This window comes from Otolemur garnettii, unplaced genomic scaffold (genome assembly GCF_000181295.1).
Source record: "Otolemur garnettii isolate 467f Iridium unplaced genomic scaffold, OtoGar3 scaffold00092, whole genome shotgun sequence".
In the NCBI taxonomy this organism is placed as follows: domain Eukaryota; kingdom Metazoa; phylum Chordata; class Mammalia; order Primates; family Galagidae; genus Otolemur; species Otolemur garnettii.
In genome coordinates, this window is record NW_003852487.1 from 2,009,615 (window position 1) to 2,035,026 (window position 25,412).

The 25,412-nt window shown below is 46.6% G+C and overlaps 1 protein-coding gene across 1 annotated transcript in view; it reads right to left on the reverse strand.

Annotated features, from left to right (window-relative positions):
- SDK1 (sidekick cell adhesion molecule 1) overlaps positions 1 to 25,412 on the reverse strand; it is a 1,049,055-nt gene that overhangs the window by 93,204 nt on the left and 930,439 nt on the right. The window contains exons 26-30 of the mRNA XM_003795444.1: positions 19,766 to 19,881; positions 18,145 to 18,334; positions 15,629 to 15,727; positions 6,000 to 6,194; positions 2,280 to 2,481 (exon numbers count right to left, since the gene is read on the reverse strand). Coding sequence (XP_003795492.1) covers positions 2,280 to 2,481; positions 6,000 to 6,194; positions 15,629 to 15,727; positions 18,145 to 18,334; positions 19,766 to 19,881 — 802 coding nt within the window. The remainder of the gene's footprint in view (positions 1 to 2,279; positions 2,482 to 5,999; positions 6,195 to 15,628; positions 15,728 to 18,144; positions 18,335 to 19,765; positions 19,882 to 25,412) is intronic.

Genomic DNA, 25,412 nt, shown 5'->3' on the forward strand with positions numbered 1-25,412 from the left:
AGGTTCACGACAACTCCCTGAATTCACACTATTGCTGTTCCACCCCAAAGTGACATCCAGCATCTCTATGTGACTCTGGGCTCTGGGTCCTTCTTTTCTTTCTCTCTACTGCACTTCTGTGGGAGGCTCCCCAGTCTCAAAGCTTTAACCACCGACCAGAAACTGGCAAGGCCTCAACACATTCCAAATCCATCCCCTTCCTTCGAGGTCTAGACTCATATTCACTAGACGTAGCCACAGTCACTAGATTTAGATAGTTAAACTCTATGCTTTTTGGATATTAACAGATTTAATGCAATGGGTAAAGGTAAAATGTAGCTGTCAGGATTATTAAACAGGAAAGGGGGATTATATGATGGCAGTACATGAAATATTACTTTCCTGGGATTCTGTCTGTAACATGTTTTCTATTGATAGGTAGAGGAAGCATTTTTCCTATGTCTGGCCCATTAGGAAATTCACAACAGTCCTTCCTATTCCAAATTAAACTATCTGTCCTGAAACATGGACCTCTCCTTTCCAACATGAAGTCTCAAGCACACAATTAGTCTGTTTGATTTTAGAAGCCTCCCGGAAAAGTGATTGGACCTTTTTTCTTTCTTTCAGACAGTTATACAAAGGGATGTGGTTATTTATATCCATGCACACATTGCTAATTAAGCTAAGCACCCAATGTGGCTTATTAAGTAAGGCTGAGCATGCTTGGCCACGCTCATCTGATTCTTAGGGCCCTGCCCAGAGAATTCCTGCCTCCAGGTGGATGGCGTCTGCAAGGAGGAGCGCTACCCTGTGGAGGGCTGAGAGTTGTGCCTCACAAGTTCCACTGCTGCTGTTCAAAGGGCAAATAGGATGCTGGCAGGAACTCGGAGAGCAGTTTGACTATTTTGGACTGCTTTATGTGTTGGATGTCAGTTTGCCCACAGTCAAAATGAGGAAAATCTTGGACTCACAGGGCTACAAGGAACAACAGATCCATTCCTCCATCCCTGCCTTTCATAGGAAAGAAGACTGAGGCTTAGTGAGCGGACCTGGATGGACTTTCCAAGGCCTCACAGCTAAGGGCAGACTGATTGCAGAAAACTTGGTGCTCAGATGTTAATGCCCGACATATACACTATATCACAGACCCTCATAAATTAACTGCAAGAGGCAGATGTGCCTATGAAGTCTTGGGCTACAGCCCACAGGATGGCAGAGCTACAAACATTTTAGGGCTGTCTCTTACATTTGGAGACTCTGAGACACAACATATTCATTACTGAAGACACCTCTGCCTCAGCTTCCTCATCTGTAAAATGGAACAGGAAGTCTTGTCTGTATCTTCACGCAGTTGTTATCAACATCATATGAAACAAGAGATGGAAAGGTTCTGAAAGGGACAGAATGCTATATAATGATGAGTGATAATGGCAATGAGGATGGCAAGAGTAATTACGACAGAAACAAAGTCCTGACGGAAGGCTTTCACCATCTGGAAGCTACTTGATGATCACCATGGAGAGCAACTCAGAGGAAAGCATCAAATGCGTGCTGCTCTGTCCTGTCCCCCTAACTCACATGAGGGAGACACAACAGGTTTTCTAAGCTCCAACTCGCCAACACTTTCCTCTGTCGTGCACTTGTTCCTTGAGCCAGGGAGTAGGGGTGTCCCTTTTCCTTAAATCCCATTGTTGTTACATGTAGAACATAGCAGTGGGGCCACAATCCAACCTAGACCTTCACTCAGAGCCTTAACTGGGTAGGGGCTGGGTGTAGGGTCTGGGGCTAATTTGAGGATCCAGGCTGCCCATCTGTGAGATCCTCACATTCAGATACTGTTGCTGATGTCAATGCAGCTATTCCTCAGTAAATAAGTGGGTGGATTCTCATCCTGTCCCCTGGGCACACCCCTTCCCCATCAGCCATCACTAAGGAAGGATGACCTGAGAGGTGCCATCTACCCACTGCTGCTTCGCGGGCACACAAAGAGAAGGGAGCCTCTCCAGCCCTCAGCCCCTCCCCACCTTCTCTCTCTGAGGCTGGCTAGACAGGGCTAGGACTAAGAATACCATCCAGGCCTGCCCCTATCCTCCATGCCCTGGGAGTCCCAGGGGCATAGGTATGAGAACCAGCACGCAGGAAGGGGCCAGGTGGGCCTTGGAAGTGGCTCCAGGACCCAGGATCCTGGTCTGTAAGAAGGAGATGTGGACTCTTGGGGATGTGTCTCTTCAGCCCACACAGACACGCTACTCTGAGGGCAAGTGCTCCCGGGGGCAGGGTCCTCCTGGCTCTCCCAGTACCTTTCCACTATGCAGGCTGTGGCTTCATGGCTGATGGATGAGGAGTATGTCTGCCACTCTCCCTTTGGCAGCTCTCGCACCTGCACCGTGAAGTATCGGATAGGAGAAGCCCCATCGCTGCCTGGGACCCACTGGAGCTGGAGGCTTCGTGCAGTCACCTCTGCCTGGGGCACCAGGAGTTCTCTGGGGGGTGCTGGCCGCTCTGTAACCAAGTAAGGACAGACCAGGACACATGAGGGGCTGCCCCTACTCTTGTGGGTGAGGCTCTCCTACAGCGGGCTGCAGATGAATACAGCCCCTGTAGGCTCCCTGCACCCCTTAGAGCAGAGCCAGCAGGCCAGGCAGGCAGACAGCAGGGAGCCCACACAGACACCCTGGCCTGCTCAGCAGAAGTGCAGGCACCTGGGAACGGCAGTTGAGATAGCAGGCCTGGGGCTCTCCTCAGTACTCCCAGGGCCCTCTAGACCAGTGGTTTTCAACCTGTGGGTCGTGACCTACAGGAACTGTATTAAAGGGCTGTGGCATTAGGAAGGTTGAGAATCACTGCTCTCAGACAATCTTTTTCGGACTTTGGGCTCAGTCCATCCTTAACACAAATTCCTCTCCCTTGCAGTCAACCTGAGCCTAAAGCAGGTCTGATCAGGTCTGCTGTGGGGGTGAAAGTACCTCTGGGGGCCACTGGCTGCTCAGGGTCTACAGCAGTGGACACAAGGGCTCAGTCTCGAGTGCGCAGTGTCTGGCCTCCCTCTGTCTCTGCACCCCATTGATTTCAGCAAAGAAACTCCACAGAGGAAGGAATAATTGTTTAATTGTTTATCATGAAGATTATTGATTCTGATTAAAATGTGTGGCGTGTAATAAAGCAGCGATTGATCGCCAGGTCCACGGTGACCAGTCTGTGAGGAGGATTCGATCTAACTTAATCAGCACTGTGATTTCTTCTCAGAGTAATGGCCCGGCAGCCACATCCCCCGTCAAGGGCCCCCCTCTCAGATGTATTGGCACCTGGCAAATCTCTGCCAGGTGCCCTCTCCCTGAGCCCCAAAATGAGGATTGGATACCTGGGTGGAAATTCCCCCAAGTCTCTGAGCCTGAAAAGCAGGTGGTGCTGTGCAGGGTGGGGAAAGGTGCCCAAAGGCAGGACCAACTTTGGGGGTTGTGGAGAAGAGTCTGTGGGTATCCTGGGGAAAGCACCCATACATGTGCCTGGCCAAGAGCAAGAGCACAATTAATGCTTCAGAAAAATGAACAGTAAAACTTCAGAAGTACACTGCAGAATAAAGTCAAAACATTCGCTCTGAGGGCATCATTAACATTTTTCTGAAATGCCAGAAGGAACTTTGTGCCGACAACCAGGGTGGGAGCATGGGTGGCCGGGGGTGCTGCTGTCACAGGGACCCTCTCCTGGGAGAAGTCTGAACAGCTGTGGTGACATTCATGGAGGGCTTCTGTTCCTCCAATGAGTGATCACAGTGACAGTCCTTGTGGTGACAGCAGTGCAGGAGCATGTGCTTGACCTGAGTGTCAGCGCTGCCCTGTGGGAGGCATCACCAACTCATCACCAGGTGGCAGATGCAGGCTCTCCAGTCAGTGCCGAGCTGCCAGTCAGGGTGACCAGGACAAATGATGGGCTAGGACTTAGCCTTGCTGGAAGATTCTAAGCTACAGGAAGGGGGACCTGTCACTGGCTGTGCAAGAGCTGACGGTGCATTTGTCTCCAGCTTTGCATCAGTGACATCATGGTGGCAGCACTCAGGGGTTGGGGTCGGGAGGAAGGCAGCCCATCAACAATGTTCCCACCAGAGCTGTCCAAGTGGGCATGGTCCAGGAGCCCCTGGGAGGAGGCAAGTCAGCTCGGGCAGGAACAAGCTCAGGCAGCTTATTAGTGTTGTTTTTGTGACTATTTTTATTAGAAAACTGAGTAGACAGTTTAAGGGAGTGATGAATTGAACTCTGAATGCTGGGGAAAAAATTCTGATCCTAAAATCCAGAAAAGGAAGGAAGTAAAGGAGTCTCTTGGGAGCTGAATGGACCAGGTGGGTTCTGGGGCTGGCAAGGAAGGGCCTGGGGACTGGGTGAGCTCCTGAGAAACAGAGGAGTATGGCATTGGTCAGGAAGACCAGGCAGTGGAATGAATCAGCACTGCCCGTCTGGTCTGGCACTCATCCACGGATCACTGCTTGTCCTGGGAAAATGGCTACATGAGGGCCTGATGTACGTGTGTCATCCGAGAGCCAGTTTGGAAGCAAAAAAGAAAGCTGTCTGTTTTTAAGGGCAGCCTGCCTTTAAAGTCAGCTGGCTCTGCATGGTGGGCTTTTTTAGTAAATACCAGATTAGCGACAGGTGAATTCAGCAAGGTATGGCCAAGAGCACAACAGAGACAGCACCAGCTTTCAATCTGGGGTTAGCCTCTTGTCTGCCACCAACCTCGGGGTCTATAGCCCTGTGTACAGCATTGGCCTCCTGGCCAGCAAAACCTCAGGATGCTTCCATGAGAGGTAAAGAAGGACACAGGTGAGACCACACCTTACCAAGTGCACAGTGCGAGCATGGTCCATGTGATTTAAGATTGAATTGTGTTCCAAGCACTCTGAGTTTACCTCACTGCTTTCTTAAATTGTCTACCTTAGATTTTGCAGTGAAATTGTCACAAAGGCACCAATAACACTGGATCACATTTATTGACACTGCCCTTATACCGCCCACTCTTGGGAACAGTGCTGCTAGCCCTCAGGGGTCCAGTATGTCACACAAATGCTACCAGGTCAGTGCTGTCATTAGCCTGTGGTACAGAGGCAGCCACAGCCCAGAGATGGGAAGGGATGTGCACAAGGTCACACAGCTCCAGAGCCTGGCCCTCCCCAGCAGCCCTCTCAGAAGTGAGGCTGACTTGTGTGCGCTGAATATTTCCCACTCATACAGAGCCTGGGAAGCTCCTCATTTCCCCAAGATCTCTGGGTCTGGCTACGATGTCAGGACCTGTAGGTGGAGCAGTCTGCAGAGAGCCCTGCAGCAGCTGTCCTGCCTGGTGCAGGAACCCGCTGAGACAGGAGCCCGCCTTGGACTTTTGTGGGCAGAGCTGGCCTTGTAGGTCCCAATCTCAGTTCCACAGCTAAGTGTCCTGCAAATTAGTAAATTTGTCTCAATTTCCTCAATTTAATCTTCCATAGCATTGAAATTAATACAATGCTCTTCCCCTGCTACAGTGAGGATAGACCACATAAAGTGCTGGGGCAGAGCAGGTGAATGACAGTATTTATTAGGAGGAGCGCTATTTAGGAAAGACATTTATTGAGCACCCGCTCAACTGAGGATATGGTTTTGAACCTCAGAGACCAGGGACCTGCCTTCAGGGGGCTTATCCTCAAATCTGATGATTCTGTGAAACCTTGGGCTGGGTACACAACCTCTCTGCGAACATTTCTCTATCTTAAAACCTGAGAAACCTCCCCCTTCTGAGAGAGTAGGTGTGTGGCTAAAGTTTGTGCTAAGCAGATGCTGTACAGTAGTGTGCCCAGTTTCATGTCTGGCTCGGTGGGTGCTTAATAAATCCTCAGGTCCTTCTTTTGTTCTGAGGGGAAGGCCCTAGCCTCCCTGCCATCATGCATACTGTAGCAGGCCTGACTGAGGCAGCTGCACCCACCAGGCCCACAGCACCCATCTGAGTCCATTCTCCCTCCCCGGGGTCTGCAGCAACAAGACCAGGCCTGTAAGTCTTACCTCTTTTCTCAGTGGTGATGACGGTGGCTTCCAGAGGCTCCCCCCACCCCTGTCTGGTCTTGGCCGACAGCCTGAAGATGTACGCAGACTCCGGGATCAGCTCGGTGGCTGTGAACTGACGCACAGTGGCTCCAACCTCTACCGTGGTGAATGTGTGTGGGCTGCTGCTGGCCAGTCGGTAGGCAATCTGGTACCCTGTGGGCAGGGACAGGAGCTGCTTTTCCATTCACTCAGGACACTGGGGGAGCCCCACACACCCCTACCCTGCATGACTCCTGGGCTGGAAAGCAGACCAAGCCATTTGTTTCCCAGGTATTTGTGCACTGAGAGGTATCCATGAGCAGTGATGGACGGCGGGGCCTCAGAGCACATTCCGCTGGGAAACTTGCTTCCCTCTACATCCTTCACAGGAACAAGATGGGCAAACAGTTTTGTCTTTCCCAAGGATGCTGGTACGCTGAGAGCATGTCCCCCGTGCCAGGGTGCCCACACTGGTCCTGGCAGGGGCTGTGGAGTGATCTGGCCTTTCAGCCCCTCCTTCTCCATCTCTCACCTGGCACAGAGAGGGGACAGAATTTGCCGAGGATCATACAGCTCCAGAGCCCTCACTCCCACCAGTCTTGTCCATTGCAGTCCCAGCTCCTTCCAAGGGACCCAGTGCCCAGTTATGCCACCTCCCACCCCCAGCAGTTCTGCCAAAGCAGCTTCACTTTAAATCATCCTCCCTGAGCTTTTTAATCAGATGAAGGAGGGCTGGGGACTCTGAATGGCTTCAAGTCCCCTGATTATGAAGGGTTTATGGTCCATCGGACATTATTAACAATCAAACCTCTCTGACTGTCCACCCTGAGGCCTCCCCACCAGTGTTTAAAGAGGCCTTGCCAACCTTCCAGACCCAGCCACGTCATTCACACTGGGCTTAGCCTCCTTTGGGCTCACAGATAGCTTGTGGCCCAGATGCTGAGCTCCTGCACTAATTATAACCAGAACTGAGGGGGCACCATGGCATCCAAAAGAATGAATGACCACCCACCAACTCAGATTAAGTAAAAGGAAACCAAACAGGTGGAGCTGAACTCTGGCCTCGCCAGCTCTGCCTCTGCCTGGGCAGCCTTAAGAGGGGTGTCCCTGATGCGCCAGGTCTGCCTTAATGGGGCTGGGGGTTCCACACCTGGCAGGCCCCTGTCCTACTCCAAGTGAGGCATGCCAGCTCCTCTTGCTCTTCCTTCTTGCACAGGCTTTGGCTCCACTGGTGACCGAGCTTGCTGGAATCATCCCAGCTCCTGCACTGTGTCATTTATCTGTTTAACAAGCTCTCCCCAGCCTGCCATCTGGGAGGCCACCAGGAGGACAATTACATGGAGGTCAGACTTCAAGCGTGCCCTAGCACCAGGCCCTAGCACACACACTATAGGATACATGCCCTGCCTTGTGCTTAATGATGCCACCCATAGGCCTTGCCTCTGATGGATGCCTCTTATCCCTACTGTGGTGGCCTAGTGCCCTGAGGCTTTCTGGAGGTGGCCCAGCTGGCCTCAGGCACCAGATGCTTACAGCGGATGAGCACACTTTCCAATAAAAAAGTGTCCCATGGCAGAAAGGACACACACTCTAGGGTGACACTCCTGGCGTGGAATCTGGAGTTTGCAAATGCCCCACTAGGTGACCATGAAGATAAGAGTAGCCTCTCTGAGTGTCAGTTTGTTGGACTATACTGGGGAGATAACAAGGAACACCTCACAGACTGCTGGAAAGGCTCCATGAGCTCACACTCCTGAGGGCCTGGCTGACACAGTGCTCTATGCACCCTCACTCTTGTCTTCAATCTCACTACAAAATAACCACAGTAGTTCTTTCTGCTCCTCTAGCTGCCATGATGGTGTCCCTAGCAGACCCTTTGTCCTGTGGTGTTCTGGGGGCCTCTGTCCCCACCTGTGGTCAGGACCATTTCATTCTGAGCACCTCCTGTCTTCCCCCCAGCACCAAAGCTGCAACAGTTTTGCAGGTGCCTGAGACCTGGTGGCTCCAGGACAGGACGGAGAACACTGCCAGAGGCAGCACAAGGCCACAAAACAGACATGGTCCAGACCTTAGCTAGGCTCCTGAGGACGTGGGAACAAATGCTTGGTTATAAAATAGGAATAACATTCCTTACTTTACTAGGCCATGCTTAATTAGCTGCGTGATGGGTCAGCACCTCAAGAGGAGTGGCAGGTGCTCCACAGTGTGGGTGCCTCTGCAGCATGCATTCCCACAGCGTCCTGCCTCCTCAGGGCCAGGACTACCATTCTTAGCCCCAGGCGTCAGGCAGTTGCCTTCTGCCTGGGAACAGCATCTCTTGTCATGGAATCAGTATTCAGCTTAGAAAACTTCTTATCTGCCTCTCTTTTTAAAGGCATTAAAATGTTCTATCAATACTTTTTGAATTGTATTATATTCACATGTCCCCAAATAGTGCAAAAGTGTGAGACAGACAGTACAAAGCACATCTCCCGTCTCCCAAGCAAGTTCGACCACTCCTTTCTGGCGATCCACTAGGAATATGGAAACGGGTGCACTGGGAAAGTGCACTCCTCCTATGCCACATACGGTGACATCTTGGGCCTCCTGGCCTGCAGTGCCTTTTCTCACTGACTGTGGCTGGCGTTCATTTTGCTGGAGGTGTATTTATCCTTTGGAGGGTTTATCATTTGTTTCTGGTTCTTTAGTACTTACTCTTAAAGTTGCAATATATGTAATTTCCTCGATCCTCTGAGACTCTGAGAGCAGCTGCTAACTCGTCACTGCCAGGGTGATGGAGCTGGCACAGCTCCCTCTTTCAACTCTGCCTCTTCTCTCACACGATTTTGTCTAGTTATGTTACTGCTTTTGTTTCTCCTAGTAGCTGCTTTTATACTTTTAAATACATTTACATTGCTATTATCTGATTAACTCTGAATTATATCTCTTGACAGTGGCCTACTGCTTTTTCCCACATCACCTCTAAGCTTCTTAGCCCACCTACTCCCGAGTCACATTACTATGTTCATGTCATTGTAACTTGGAGTACGGGTGTTTGGCTGTGCAACCTGGGAATGTGATGCCTACTTTCAGGAGAGGTTAAAGCAGCTCACAGGAGACAGCAAAGCTGGGTCCATACAGGACAGCAGTTCACAGAGGCCACACAGGCCACACATGGAATCAGGTGTCAGCCAGGGGGCTTGGTCCATCTAACAGCTGGAGGAAAGTCGATCTGTGACTAGCACAAAAAGCAACTGACCAAGGGCCTCTGATATCATCATATGCACATTTTTTAAACTAAAAAAATGAAAGAAAGATAGTCTGCAAAGACAAGCCAAACTTTATAATAAAGTACAAAGGCTACACTGGCAGCCATTACCAACAAAACCATAATCAAACATCATACTGCAAAAACATATGATGTGTGACCCTGTGTGAGTAGGTTCTGGCATTTGAATATCATTCCTGGAATGGAGAGATAGAAATCCTCCCTGAAGAGGCAAGAGTCAAGTTTGCCTTAGAAACCTATTGCACATTTGTGGGACATTTCAGCCTGCTCTCTACCCGTTGAATGTCTGGGTGGGGTGACCTCATTGATTTTGCACAGTGGCTGAACAGATTTCTTCTTCATGGTGTGAAAAAACACGCCTATACCTCAGATAGCGGGACAGCAGAAATCACCTGACAAAGTACGCTCTTCTGTGAGCCCCAGAGCCTGGCACCTGATGTACAGTGAACATGAGACAAATATTCTAACACCCCATCAACATTCCTCTTCTGCGTATCTCCACCAGCCCACAATAGTTCCCTTAATTTGTTACTTCATATTTTAGAGAGTTGTGTATGATTAAGACTCCTGGCTAAAAATTCAAACTGCCTTTCAACTAATAAGGTTGAATTAATGGTATTATTTACTTTTAGGAGCAGGACATGTTTATAGATATGACTGCATGATACTGCATTGTGTGGCCAAGGAAGCAGGTGGGTGTCTGGGGCAGAGGTGGTCTCAGCTCTCCTGAACTTCAGCCTCAGCCGCTGTAATGCAGAGAGGATACAGTTCCTGAGATAATGTGTGTAAATTGTAAAGCACAATGTCATTTGTTCCTAATTGCAGAAATCTGAGTTATTTTCTACCACTGATTTAGTTTTCATGCCGAGGCACTGAGAGAAAATTCCTCAGCCTCTGAGTTATATTTGTACCTTCCTATTATTTGCCCGAAAATGAAGATGACATCATCTGTTCCCCACTTCTTGGTCTGTTGAACATGAAGATTAATGCCTGTATCTTACCTTGACATATTTAAAAAGTCCTAGATTCAGTAGACAACGGAAAGGAGACTTTTTCTATACATAAATGGCAAAAAAAAAAAAAAAAGCAGCTGAGTAATAGTCCTTGCATTTTCAGAGAATAATGATAGATGGTGTTCAGAGATAAGAGCGTTTTGGTGGAAAAAGCTAGTTATGTAATTATGGTTACAGAAAGATCAGAAACATTAGCGTTTTGAATTTCAGCAATGCAAGGCCAGAAGACTCTGGCATGTGTTAGGAAAAAACAGATAAGCTAAATCAATACTAACAGTAAAATCTGGCCCAAGAGAAGCTGTATTTTTGAGGTTATGGATGAATTATGATAATACAAGCACTAAAGGAGCAAGGCCAACTATTAGAAACATTGATCTAAATTGAAGATTAAAAATACGGAGTGAGAAGCCTCTGCTGGTTTCCGAACACACCTAGAAGATGCAGGAGACACCACACATCATAACAGTCAGGGTCCAGAAAGGGTGTGTGCTACCAGCATGAGACAAGTTCCAGAACCATCTATCTTGCAAGACACAAAAAGGAGGTGCCAAGAAGATGGGAACACAGATTGGTGGCCTTGTGGGAGTTTTAGCTCCTTGATCCTACCAAAGACTAATGCCATAGAGCAGTCTGTGGGGTGACTTGGGACATTCTGACCAGACATTTCATGTGGCTGCAAACCACTAATGGATTGTGTGCTTCCTGGTAATAGCAGGCCTGTCCAGTGAAATGCTACTGGGGCCCTGAGCTCAGGCTCTCACAGCAAGGCCATCAGTAGGGCACAGTGCTACTGACCTCTCAGTTGCTGCTATTGGTGGGTGAGTAGGGAAGCACCCTCACCAATGTCCGTGAGTTGGTCAGAGACCCACTGTGGCTGAATCTCCTGGGAGGCCCACATAGCCTGGCCTGGAGGCTGAGGCTTGCTGGTTTTACAGTTTATCCATCTGAGGAATGGGAGTGTCCAAACGCAATAGTGGGATGGAATGACAAATTTGCAAACACGGAGTATATTCAACTGTGCTCCTAATTCTCAGCAAAGCCCTCAGACTTCTTTTGTAATCAGTTAGAGGTAAGTGTTAGATGCTCAGTAGGCCAGTGGCCTCCTGACTGTGGGGAGGTCTGGGATGGGCTCTGGCTTGGGCAGTCCCAAGGAGTCTGCAGAGCTCATGCATGGTGTTAGCTCAATAATGTTTACAGATGTGTAGCACAGTGTGCCAAGGGAGCGGTGGCTCAGGAGGCTGCAGCTGCATCCCCCAAAGGAAGGTTCTACATGCTAAAAGCTCTCTATAGTAAAATATTTACTCAAATAAGCAAGTGTTTTCTCCTCTAGGCGCCTGCTGGTGTTTCATGCTGTTAATCTCTTTTGGAAATGCAAGAGCATGTTTTGATATAGATTAGAAAAGCTCGGACTGCAGAGATGTTTATATACTTTGAAGGCAGAGCTGCCATGGTGGGAACATCGATTCAAGATCTCTGGATGGAAAGTAAGTCACGCAAAAAGATGTTTTTCTTTCTCCTCTGTGAACACCAACTGGAATCTTAAGAAATTGTCTTCCCATCTTTCCTATGGCCTCTACAGTTTGGTGTGCTGGCTGCAGTAACATACAGCGGACAGGTCACCCAGACAACATGCATTACAATGACAACCAAATGCCATTACAACAAAAGAGGCTCCAATCTGATGTCTTCCATGTCACAGACAGACATAGCATATTTGATTCATCATCTGCTCTGCCCTGGTTGGAGTGCTCAAACTATTTAAATATTGATAGATATTAACCTCTCTGTACCTGAGCTTTTGTGATTATCTGTAGTCCCTCCTAGGGACCTGGACTCCAAACTTCTCAACGTACATTAGGAACATTCTGTAACCCAAACTGCCTTTCTAGGTTTTTCCCCTCTTTTGTCAACATTAACTCTTGCTCCAGCACCCAGAGCCAAGGACGACAAATCAAAGAAACACCACCAGTAACTACAAAGTAAATGCTAGGACTACTCTAAGCCCACATCGGTACGGAAAGCCTGTGAGCAGCTCCCAGGGCTGAAGGGTCTCTAGCTTCCTTTAGACCAAGAAATGAGGAAATAAGGCAGTGTCTGTGGCTCAAAGGAGTAGGGTGCCAGCCCCATATGCTAGAGGTGGTGGGTTCAAACCCAGCCCCAGCCAAAAAAACTGCAAAAAAAAAAAAAAAAAAAGAAATGAGGAAATAGTAAATGTGATATTAAAGCTGACATTAACGGAGCACTTACTATGGGGCAGGCATTGTTCTAAGTGCGGGTGTGCAACTCCTTTGACTTGATGAGGGAGGCATGAATGTTATTCCCCTGTGAGGGGTGGGGAATCTGAGCTGTGGGGTGCTAAACAACTTCACAGATTCACTCAGCTAGTAAACCGTGGGCTGAGGCTTGATCTGGGCAGTGTGGCTGTTGGGTCTGCAATCTTCCCCACCCTGCCCATCTGCTGGTCTGTGATGCAGTTGGTAAAACACAGGGGGAAACAGAAGCAGGCAGCCCGAGGTTCATGACACATGACTTATGCAGACTAACTGCTTTCCTTTTTGCTATATAAATCAATCTGCAATGAATATCCTTGTGCTTTTCTCCTTGTGTACATGTGTGAGAATTTCTCTAGAGCAAAAGGCCTTGCCTTTTGTACAAAGTACAGAACTGCTGGGATAGAGTGTGGACATGTTTGCCTTTCCTGGATATTGCCAGATGGTTCTCCAAAGTGGCTGTGCCAATTCACCTTCCTAACAAGAGTGCAGGAGGAGTCTTGTTTCTCCACATCATTGTGGATACTTTGTGTTATCATACTGCCTTATGGTTCTAATCTGATCAATGTGAAATGGCATTCCATTGGTGCCTCAATTAACATTTTGCACTGCCTTTATCATCAGCAAGTGAAGGTTAAAGAAACACTGAAAAGTAAACGACAGACTTTAAAGTAGGCTGGCAGTCTCATCTGGATAGTGAGAAGTGAGACTTGTGATGTGCTGCTGGGAGCAAAGGGTCTACTCAGGCAGAGCCATGCAGGGAAGGGGTGCAAGGATCTAGAAGTACAAGGATACCCAGAGTGAGTCTTCTAGGAAGAGCAAAGGCCCAGGGGAAGGGGGTCTTTCAGGCAGAGGACCTGATAACTACAGCCTGGAGCTGGTTGAGGCTAGAGGCTCACTATGTTCACAAGGAAGCCCTTACATGAACAGGTCAATGTCATGGCATCAAAACCAGAGCACGGGCATCTCTCTGGTAAGAGAGAAACATACATGAAACCCATGCTTTGCTTCCATTGCCCCATGCAACCCCGCTCCAGAACTGCTCGGCAGCAGCCCAGTGCAGTGACAGTGATTGCACAGAGATGGTCATAGAACCAGAACTTGCTGGGAGGGCCCACGGGCTCTGGGGCACGGTGGGGCTGGAGAGGACCTGCTTCCTCATAGCAAACACAATTCTACTGCACTTCTGGGACTCGAAGCAACAAGTCAGAATTTCACCCTCTGCACCCCTATGGGTGTTTTCTGTTTCACAGCATACTTCTGGATAATTAGATACTTAGCCCTGCTTGTCCCAGAAAAGGTTTTGGCCTGGTGTTGTATTGGGGCAGGCCCTGACTGGGCGTGGGCCCCAGCCATGTGCTCTGTAGACCAATTCTCTCCTTCAAGTCTGGGCTCATGGTGCAGGCCCAACCTCCCCAGCTGGAGCAGGACTGAAACACTCGTTTCCGTGGTGGCTTTTACAGCTGCTCATTTGTGATTTTAGTAGCAAGAACCTGCAGTTCCAAGGGTCGCCTAATTCAGAAATACTATCCTCACGGCAAATACTTCTATGCAGCAACTGCAGAAATCACACAGAGGAGGAATGGAAGTGCAAACAGGCCACAGCCTCTTTGTGTGGATGACTGAGGGAAGCTTCAGGCCCAATCTTAATGAAACAAGTGCTCCATAAATATTTGACTTTTAGTCCACCCTTCTCACAGCAGCCAGAGTTGTTATCTAAAAGACAAATCTGATCATGCCACTTTCCTGCTCAAAGTCCTTGGATGACTGATTCCCTGCTGCGCTTAACATAGGTTTTCACACACTTTTTTCCTTCAAATGACGAGAAACTCTTTCCCAAACCAAATCGTAAAACCCCAAGGTTAAAAGCAGGCAAAGGTAGTGAAGTTTACCCATTTGTAAGAATTATCACGGTGATAATTTTACTGTAAATCAGCTAGAACACAAGCTAACTGAAGGAGGGAGTCTCCAGAGTATTAGGATTAGTTAAACATGATATTTGAGAGCTGACCTGGGTCTGGAGCAATATTCTGAGCCTCTTGACCTTGCCTGTAGAAGCCCAATTTAGAATGTCTGCGCATCAGGGTCACATTCTCCCAGGCATAGCGGGGTGCCCACAGCAGCTCATGACTGGCCAGCCTTGGATCTGCCCTGAGTCCCACAGGCAGGAGGCATCTACTTTGGCTGAATGGATGCCTCTTCCCCCATTCCAAGGCTTTAGAAGCCACTTATCTTTGAGATCCAGCTCAAAAGCAGCCTACTGTCCACTGAGACCCTCACCCAGAAGGAGCTGTTTGCAATGTAGTTAACAGAATCTTTACCACATTTACCATATTATAATTTCACTTGTATATCTCCCTCATAGGACAGTGGGCGTGTTGTGGATGGGCACATCTTATTAATTTCTTACCTCCCGCTATGCATATGATGCCTGGCTTACCGAAAGTCCTAATTTGTCTTGGTGAAAGAGTGAATAAAGAAAGGAAGTGATAATATTTTAAAATATAATTTGCTGCCTTTAAGGAACTGGGAAAAATTAAGGCTTTTCATCAATGTTATCAGAGTTGCCTCTCTGAATGAAAAGTTGGAAATAAACACATTCCCTGGGACTGAAGGCATACACTTCACTTCAGTAGCTCCCTAAACAAGGATCAGGTGTGAGTACTGGGGCGGAAAGATGTTCCTAGGACCCTGGGAGCAAAGCCCATACCTGCATTTTCTATGGAAAAGTAGCCTATTGTTTTTCAAATACACATCAAAATAGCCTGATATTTTAGAGAGAGTAATGGGATGGTTGATTATAAATGGCATTGCCATGAATCTTGAACAAATGGAAGCAAAATGCAAATCTTATTTTATAAACAACAACAACAACAAAGAAAAACACAAGCCTTAGCATATAACCAGAGAACAGTCAAGGGGTTCATGATCGTCTCAGTTTAAAAAATGCTAGGCTGTTGTAGACATGATTTCTTTTAACCCATAAACATCGAATGAAAATGGAAGAAATCAACTTGATGGTTATTTCTCCCCTTTTAATAACAGTGGTGTCCTTACCCAGAATAATGCCGTTGGGCTCCTCCGGAGGTTGCCACACGATGCGCACAGAGGTGAGCCTCACTTCGGGGAACACGAGCCTCACTGGTGGGCCTGGGGCTGAAGGGGAAGACACAGTGATCCACACGCTGAGACAATGTCCTCTGGGTACATGACAGGTTATATGGGGTTCTGAGGGTCAGCCAAGTGCAGTACTGACCACTGATGGCAATGTTCAGGGGCAGAACAGGGTGAAGTGTTCCACAAATGACATTTGCAATCTAACTGGCTCTGTGTGACTCCCTAATGAGTTTGAGAAAAAATCTTGTTTTGAATCCTACCTATCTACTTTCAAAATCAGGGCTCAGAAACAGCTAAGAATAATGTGAGTGACACTGGTATGCCAGGATAAAGGACGTTGTAGCCCAGACATCAAGTTGAAAGTGAAGATTTCACTAATCTGAGCTGAGATTCCTTTACTGGGTTTGACATCTGCAAAGCAGGAGTTCAATAACATTCCTTCCAACTCTAAATGCAAGTTATAATTACTAATAAAATGACATATTTATAATCCGTATTTTTTCTCATGTGGATGTTCCCTTTCTCTTGCATTGTCCTAGAAAATTAAGAGTTGATGTACACAAATACATATAATAATTCTTCTGTATGGTTCAGTGTGCCAATAATTCAAAAAGCATTATGTGTTATGGAGCCATTGAATAATAGGGTTGTAGCTCTCATAAAATATATTTCCTTAGACAGACAGGCAAACGTGTGGCCAGTGTGAGGGCTCCCTATTGGAACTTAATAACTGATTGATTTCTAGATAAGAGGCAATGGGCACAGAACAATCAATACCAAAATAAAATGATGTGCATTAAGTAGTTCCTGGGCTGGTGAATTCTGCCTCTGGCTATTGAGCTGAGAACGGTATTTTACATTTTGAACATGTGCTAACAGTATTTTACAGTTTGAACATCTGCTATGACACCCATTTGGGGGTAAAATAAATGCTTCAGGACTTGCAGCCAGGACTAACTCAACAATATGCAAACTCTGATGTCCCTAGCGCTGATCAGTGTGATCATACTGAAATGAGGAGGAAGAAAGACACAGCTATATGAAGATTAAGTGAGATAAGAAAGATCATTCGGCACTGCCCAACCATGCTCTATGAAGAAACAACTCCAACAGGCCTAGTGCTAGGAAGAGTTTCTAAAGTTGCCCTTCTTACTTTCGTCTGAGTAACCTGGAGTACACAATAGGGGCAGATAGTCTTGCAAAGAAACAATGTCCACGTTCCATTTCCTCTCTGGGATCCCCCTCTACCCTGAGACCCTGTGTTGGGGGAGGACGAATAAGTCACCACGGAGATCTCTCTCTCATAGAGGCAGAGCCCAGGAGTGCTGCTCTCCAAGTAAAATGGAGAAAACAGTTTCCATTCAGCAGTTGGAGTATGTTTGGGGATAATTCAGTTATTCAGTAAAGATGCTTAAGAAAATCTACAGTTGCTTCACTTCTGATCCCCAATGTGTGTTTTTGGGGAGAGATCAGTATTTTTCCCCCAACATATTCATTACCATCAGTTTAATAATGAAAATGTGAAGGAGCTGACCTTTATGTGTTTGACATCTGCACAGTGGAAAGACACATTTACTGATGATTTAGACTTGCATAAAACAAAGCAGGCAAGGCATGCTTGTTATGCAGGCCTGAAGCACAGGGGCGTGGGGACCTGGGAGCCTGTCAGGAACATGGCTGCCTACATGGGAACGTCTAACGATCTTTCTTTGATGCAAATGGTGAGAACAGGCAGAACGGAGAGAACTGAGGCATATTGGTCCAGAATAGATATTTTTTCTAATTATGATATTTTCTCCCCTTATCCTCAGTTTCACTTTCTATAATTCGATTACCTCCGGTTAACCTTGGCCTAAAAAAATATTAAATGGAAAATTCCAGAAATAAACAAGTCACAGTTTTCAGTGGTGTGCTGTTCCGAGTATCGTGATGAAATCTTACGTGGTCCCTCTCCATCCCACCTAGGGTGCGACTTATCCTTTTGTCCAGCACATCCATGGTGTCTACACTACCTGCCTGCTAGTCACTGGGCAGCCATATTAGTTATCAGATTGGAAAAAAAATAGAGTATGTAGGGTCCCATACTATTTGCAGTTTCAGGGATCCACTGGGGGGGAGGTTAGGGTGTATCCCCAGATAAGGGAGCCCCACTGTAGCTGTGTGTAGTCGCAGTGAAGTGGAGCAGCTGCCCCCCTTCACTGCCCGTTTCTGGCACTGCCTGTGGCAGAGTTACGATGGAAATCCTGCATAGGTTCATAATTAGACTGTAAAAATTCACTCTAGGCTGAAATTGGCCATATAAATGCTCAGGGACTGAAAATAATTTCGTTTCTTTCAACCAAAAAAAAAAAGTCATTTGAAAATTAAGTTAAAAAGGAGGAGAACCCAAATTATTTGGATTGGGAAAGCAAGCCTGGGAGCCGGCGAAGGATGCGAAGGTGCAGGCTATAACGTACCGTCATCTTTGGTGCGCTCGAGGATGAGGGGCAAGCTGGGGACCCCATTGCCGATGCGTGTGAATGCCAGCACCTGCAGTTCGTACAGCACAAACTTGCGCAGGCCCGCCAACAGTGCTGACTGCGTGTGGTTTCCTCGCACGATGTGGCTTCTGGGCTCAGGATCCAGATCTTTGGCCCGGAACAGAATCTGAAGCATCAACACACAGCACAATGGTTATGATGCTGCAGCGTGTTAGGAAGAGACTCCCTGGGAACAGGGCAGGCTCACAACCACAAATCAAAGACCAACCAACTGTGCTTTCTCCCCAGGGACAACTGTGCTAAAAGCTTATGGATCTGCTATCTATACACTGGCATGTGGGGAGGAAGATGGTGAGGAAGCAATCGTGTTCCAGTGTGGAAGGGGAGCTTATCATCCTGCCCTTGGCTTGGTGAGTTGGCTGCCTGGTTGTAATTTGCAAGATCTGAGTTGCCCAACAGCAGCCAAGCCAAACACATCCACTAAAACAAAGATTGGGTTATGAACACGGAGACATTCTGCACTTACACAGGAGCCAGCAGCCCACAGGGCTTCCAGACTCCATGGAAACTAGGTTCCTGCCCCAGAAGACCTGCTATTCTCCACTTGGACAGGAAGCTGTGGCCGCCCTGAGCCATCAGCAGCTGCCCATGCCACAGGCCCAGCTGTCCTGTGACATTATCTGCCACAGCCCCCAAGACCTCATTCAAAGCCCATTCCTCTGAGATTAGGGACCCAGAGACTGTAAAAACAGAGTTAGTAGAGAAGGGGTATGGAAGGAGCAGTTTCCTGTAGGACCCAGGAGGGTGTAGTTTCGTTCACTGAGCTGACTTGACAGGATTGCCATATTGTTACAGAGACAGCAGAGATTACCTAGAAGCCCCAGGAGTGAGGATACATGAGAACAGAAGGGGAGAAAAGAATATGTGGGAGGTGGATTGGGGAAGGTAAACAGGTGCCACGCATGGCCTTGCTGGACACATCCAGAAAGGCTCATTCTGCTGCAGGGCAGAGCTGAGCTGAGAGCAGATGGAGAGATGGAGCTTGTCACACAAGTGATGGAACAAGGGACAGAATTAGGTTTTAAAGGGTCAGAATAGAAGCATGGGAGGAGGAACCCAGAGAATGTCCCCTGAAGAAGCTGCAAGGGACCCCACCCCTACAGCTGACCCCACTGCTAGCATGACCAGGTGACAGTGATACAAGGACAAACATTCACTCAGCACTGAATATGAAGAAGGGCGCTTTATAATAAAACACACTTAATCCCCACACCAGTTCTGTGAAGGGGCTACTGTCACAATTCCTACTTTCCAAGCATGGAGTGGTATCTGGTGTCTCGGGGCAGAGCCAGGCTGAGTTTAATTCCTAGTTCACTCAACTGCTGGGCTCCTGCTTCTGCATTTGTGAAGTGGTCATACCAAAGCCTACTTCCCAGACTGTGATAAGGCTTAGATGAGACAACTGACGTTAAAAATCACAAAAAGGCTACTGCTGTAGATGCATAAGAGAACAAACACTCATTGGTTTGGAAGGATGAGGTGTGGTAGTATCTCCCCGGGAGCTCCATACACAGAGGGAGGTCACCTTAACACACACCTTGTAGCCCAATATGAGGCCGTTCTGGTCCTGTTCCGGCACAGAAGCCCACGTCAGGAGAATCTGGGTTGAGCTGACAGCCTCGGCTGACACATTTTCAGGGGCAGCTGAAGGAACTGCAAAGAGTGAGTTAAATAGATTGGCATCAAAAGTATAAAGGTTTCTACAAATAAAGATCCAATTTTCAACCAAATAATCATGTTGTCCTTGAGATAGCTATGTATTCTGAGCATTTTGTAGTAATCAGATTAAACCCGCAGGAGTGTAACAGATATGTAAATCTCTTTAACATTAGCAACAAATTCCATAAATCCTGGGCATTTAGGAGCTCAATTTTACCTGAGTCCACCTAGCAAGAAAATATGCTCGGTCTTTTTTCTGTATTAACTTGTGGAAACTGCAGACTTTTATCTCAAATAGGAAATCCTCACTTTCAGACGGACATCAGTTCATTGACTTTGCTAAATTCAGCCCTCTGTGAGGGAAACAGGTGGGGCTGGAGAGAGGAGGTGATGTTAGGATTTACACACAAGAATGGGAAGGAGAAGGAATTTACTAAGTGCATCCTTTTGCTGTCTCTGTGCCAACTGCCTTCAGATACATAATTGCATTTAATTCCCACAGTGATCCAGTGAGGTAGGTGCCATTACCCCCTTTCTACCCATAAGAAAATTGCATTCGCAGTGCATACAGGGGCAGTCGCACAATTTTTGACCCATGTGCATGCACATCGGATAATTTTCTTACTTTCATGCGATCTCTCCTCTGTTTACATTGTCACTGAATTAATTTGTCTTGACTTTATATTCTAGACAATCTCACTTTCCTTTACTGATTTTCTGTGGGCCCATTTAAACTTCAAACACCATCCAGACAGGAAAAGACAGATCTGGTCATATCCCAAGCAAAGTCAGAGGATGCACCCTTTATAACCAGACCTGAAGTTCCCACTGGGCCTGAAGATCATACCACACACCAGGCATCCACAGTCCAAACAGGAAGAGAAACAGTTGAAGTTCCCTAGGTTTCAGCACTTGAGTACCCTGCAGGGTGGTTCACTCTCCATATGTAGGAACAGAGGCTCTCGGACAGTGGTTCTCAACCTTCCTAATGCTGCGACCCTTTAATACAGTTCCTCATGTTGTGGTGAGCCCCAACCATAAAGGGTCATGGCATTAGGAAGGTTGAGAACCACTGCTCTAGGAGGTCTCTTCTAAGTGGCATAATTGCCTTTTGAATTCGGGAGGTCTTGAGGTTCACACAGGGGAATGAGATGCTCAAGGGGCAATGGAGCAGGACCCGACTCAGTGTGAACCTCAAGACCTCAGTTGTCCCATCTGTGAAATGGCAAAGTCTACCCTCATACTTTGGCATCTGTCTTTTCTCGCCTCTGTACTGCTGCCCAGTACTTTTCGATTAGTAGGTTATTGATAGTTATTTGTTGGGGAGAAAGTGAAAAAACCACTCCTACTTCGTGAAGTGAGGATGGGATGAAATACTGACATGCCTGGGATAGAGTCTGACACACAGAAGGTGAGAGGAAACGCTTGTCCCCTTTCTCCCCAGCAGTGTCACCAGGGTTCGAGGAACACTAAGGTGCACAGATGTACCTCTGCAGCTAGAGTTGGGGCTCTCCCCATTGCCCTTCCATAGAGCCATTCACTCAGCCATCCCTTTGACATGAGGGCATCCTCTGTGGCCCAGAGGCTATGAGGATAGCTCTGCTAGTCAGTTAATCTAAAGACACAGACAGTAACATAGGCTTGTATAATAATGCTGCCCCCAACATTTGATTGCTAGATTTTTCATATCCAAAATCTTCAGTTTTCTTGGTTATGGGCTGAATTGTGTGCCCCCTGAATTCCTATTTTGGAGTCCTAACTGCAGTGACTCTCCTTATATTTCCAGAGGAAAGACGATGCCAGTCAGCTCACTCTAGTAGATAAAGGTTCTTCCCAAATATGTCTGGTCAGAGTTATTTAACCTTGGTCGGAGACAAGGTTGTTGTACATACTAGTCAAGGTGTGGTCTTATTGAAGCAGGGGGACATCCAATCCAACATGACAAGGGTCCTTATAAAAAAGAGGGATTTGGACACAGACACACACAGGGAAATTGTCAGAGGAAGAGGAAGATGTGCACAGGGAGAATGCCAGGGGAAGATCAGGGAGATGCTGCCACAAGCTAAAGAGCCACTAGAAGATGGAGAGAGGCAGGGACAGATGCTCCGCTGGCACCTTCAGAGGGACAATGGCTCTACTGACTCCTTCATCTCAGATTCTGGCCTCCAGAACTGAGAGAGAACACATTTCTGTTGTTTAAGTCACCCAATTTGGGGTACTCTGTAATGATGCAAATATAACTTTTTGCTTTTTGCTTACTGACTTGGCTTGAGCAGGTGGCCACCACAGCTGGGAGTTTCTGTAAAAAAGGACGAGGAAGCCACAGCAAGTCACAGCCTAATAGGGATGGCTACTGAGGAGACTGTGAACCTGGGGGTGATGCTGGCACACCCTGCCAGGTCTTCCAAGGGGAAGCAGGAGGTCCTTAAAGGGGCAGCATCTTTCCTGCTTCTTTCCTTTATTTTGTTGAGCACTTTCCATGCACAGGCATGAGACTGGTTGCCAGGTGCAGGTAATAATATGCCCACAACATAGAAAAGTCACCTGCCTGTTACTATAAAAACCATAGTGACCCTCCTTATATTTCCAGAGGGAGACAATGCCAGTCAGCTCACTCTAGTAGATAAAGGTTCTTCCCAAATATGCCTGGTCAGGGTTATTCATTCAGTTATTCAGCCCTTCAACAAAATAATATTAATTTATTCAAGCAGATAAGTGTCATAGAAGAGGAACACTTATAATCCCTGCCTGGCTCTCTGAGGAGGGATGCTCGTCACAGGTATCAGCCCTCTGTCCTCAACGGCTTCTAGCTGTGGTGCCCACCCTCCTTGTTCCTGCTCCCTGTAACCACTAGAGGTACCCTCGGGTGTCTTAAAAGCTATCATAGCTTTCACCAGGAAATGGCTTACACATATACTTACTTTACAAAAAGGTGTGATGAACTGGTACTTCAAATCAGCTATAAATTAAATGAGTCACCATCACTAAAAGAAAACGTAAACCTGTAATTTATGTGAATTTATTCAGAACAAGATGAGGACCCCAAACATACTATATGCCCAAGATCTCAGTGCTGTGTTCCAAAAATTCTGTTCTTGTCTGTAGAAAGAAAGGCCATTGTCATAACAACACAGTGGGTCCACTTCTCTAAACTTCAACTGCTTCCTATGGGTCAATCTTTGAAACTGTAAGTGCCAAATTCTCACTGCAGACCTTTAAATAATAGCCGATTTTTCGAGATGTAGTAATATGTTCATCCATTTGCTGGAGAGCCACCCATATCCCCAAAGAACAACAGCAACCTAGTGACTGTGGCAACTGAGACACAGCTGAATTTCTCAGAGAGAGCCAGGCAGGGTTGTGGAAGAAGAACACGGCAGATTTCAGGATGAAAATTTCAGCTAATTCAAATTCTACCAGGACAAAATCTGCCATTTATTTGCAAAGTTTTTAAGATTTGAAGAAGAAAAATCTTACCCATCATCTATGTTGATGCAGATTCAACTCCTTTTCTAACCTAGCATTTTAAGCTTTGAGACATTCTTAGAAATTCTCTTTTCATTAAAAACAAAACCACTCGAAATGCTCACTTTTTCCTTCATGCATTCTCCCTTCTCTGCGAGTTCTCACCACGCAGTTCACTGCTACCTCTCATGCCGTCTTTTTGGTTTTTAAGGCCTCATTTAGCCTCATAATATATCATAATATGTCACAGAACCTGTTAGACTGCACTTCAAAAGTGTAAACTTCATTTAGATGTGGCTCAAAATGTTCCTCTCCATGTTCCCAGTGCTGGTGTTCAGTTTCTGTGCGCGGTGCCATTTTAAATATCAAGGAGCTGCTACTTCCCGTGAGGTGAGCCTGTTGTTGCACAGGCTGGTGGTCAGCAGCTCTGTTCTCCCTCTTAGTTCTCTCTCCAAGCCCCTGCCTTCTCAGGGGCTCTACGCTACCTCTCAGCCCTTGTAAGAAGATTCTACAGGCTGTGAGGAAAATCTTCAGCCCTCCTAACCACACACAAAGTGTGCAATCTATGAACTTTACTTATTTCAATGATAGCCCCCAAGCTCCCCTCCCCATCTTACCCCTCACCTCAAAAGGCTGAGGTGACTGGCAGACTCTACTTCTCTGCTGGGGAGAAGAAATGGTAGCAGGTCCAAGCAAGGCAGGAAGTCAAAACTACTTCAACTAAAAGGGCCCTGCCTGTCAGAGGAGGGGAGCTGCCCACAGAGGGAGGTTCTGAAAGTGCCATACAGAAGAGCTAAATATAAGGGGGAGGAATTGAAGTCCTACAGGGATCAGTGATATTCACTTGAGTACCCCCAGGTTGGCGAAGACTGGCCCTGAGGACACCTACTGTAAGAGAAAAGATCAGCCCAAGAGGCGTCCCTAAGAGCTCATTATTCCAGCATTAAAAATCTCCAAAATAGGAATCAACCAAACTTGAAATGAAGCTCAATAACCCAATTATTTTAATTTGTGATGAGAATACTTGAACCAAAACTCTCCTCTTCTTCCCAGAGAGATCTGTGTTGCACCTAAATTTCTAATTGAAGAAAAATTCAATCAAAAACTAAAAAATAATTTTCTATATGTCATAACCCTCAAAAAAAGAAAGAACATGATGACTGACAAAGCAAAACTTGAGTTGCAAGAAAAATTATTACTTTTGATGAAAAGCCTTCTCAACAAGTGAACTATGAACACAGCAATGCTGAAGTCAATGCAGTTAATTCTGCATGGGCTGTCCATGAAGTCCCCTGGACCTAAACATGATTCAATCAACTAAGACAGAAACAATTCATTATGCTCCTTTTGATAGAAAATCTATATCTCGATATTAATTAAAACATAGCAGTCTCTACAAAAATAAACAGCATCGCTCAAGAAAGCCTCCTCAGAGTTATTGTGTAAGAGCTGATACAGGATTATCTGAAGAAAACAAAGTCAGAAGAAGAAAACCTAGAGTGGGTGAGTTGATCCACAAAGGATTATCTTCTGCATCCTCTTGACTACTGGAAAGGTTTGAACAAAAATATAGTCTCAACTCGTAATTTTCCATTGGTTTACTTTGTTTTCAAAGCATAATCCTGGAAAAATTATCAAAACAATATTTCTACTTTTATTACAATTTCTTCATTTTTATAAGTTATTTTGTTGTTTTCTGGATTAAATCCTTGAAAATTAGTTGAGGTGGGTGTAAAATTCAAGGTTGAGGGTGATTTTCTTTTAGCTCCTTCAAGACCATGATCCATTTCCTTCTTGCCCCTACTGTTCTTGAGGGGTCACTATCAGTGACACTGTCTTATCCTCACCTCATGGCTTATCTTCTTTTCACTCTGTTTTTAAGAGTTTCTCTTTGGTTTTGGTGTTTTGTGTTTGTACCAAATGCATTTTGCTGTGTATTTATTTTGCTCAGGATTCATGCTTTAATCTACATTCATTCATTCATTCAGTCTGATAATATCCATCAATTTTGAAAATTTTCAGCCATTATCTCTGCATATTTCCTCACTCTCATGTCTTCT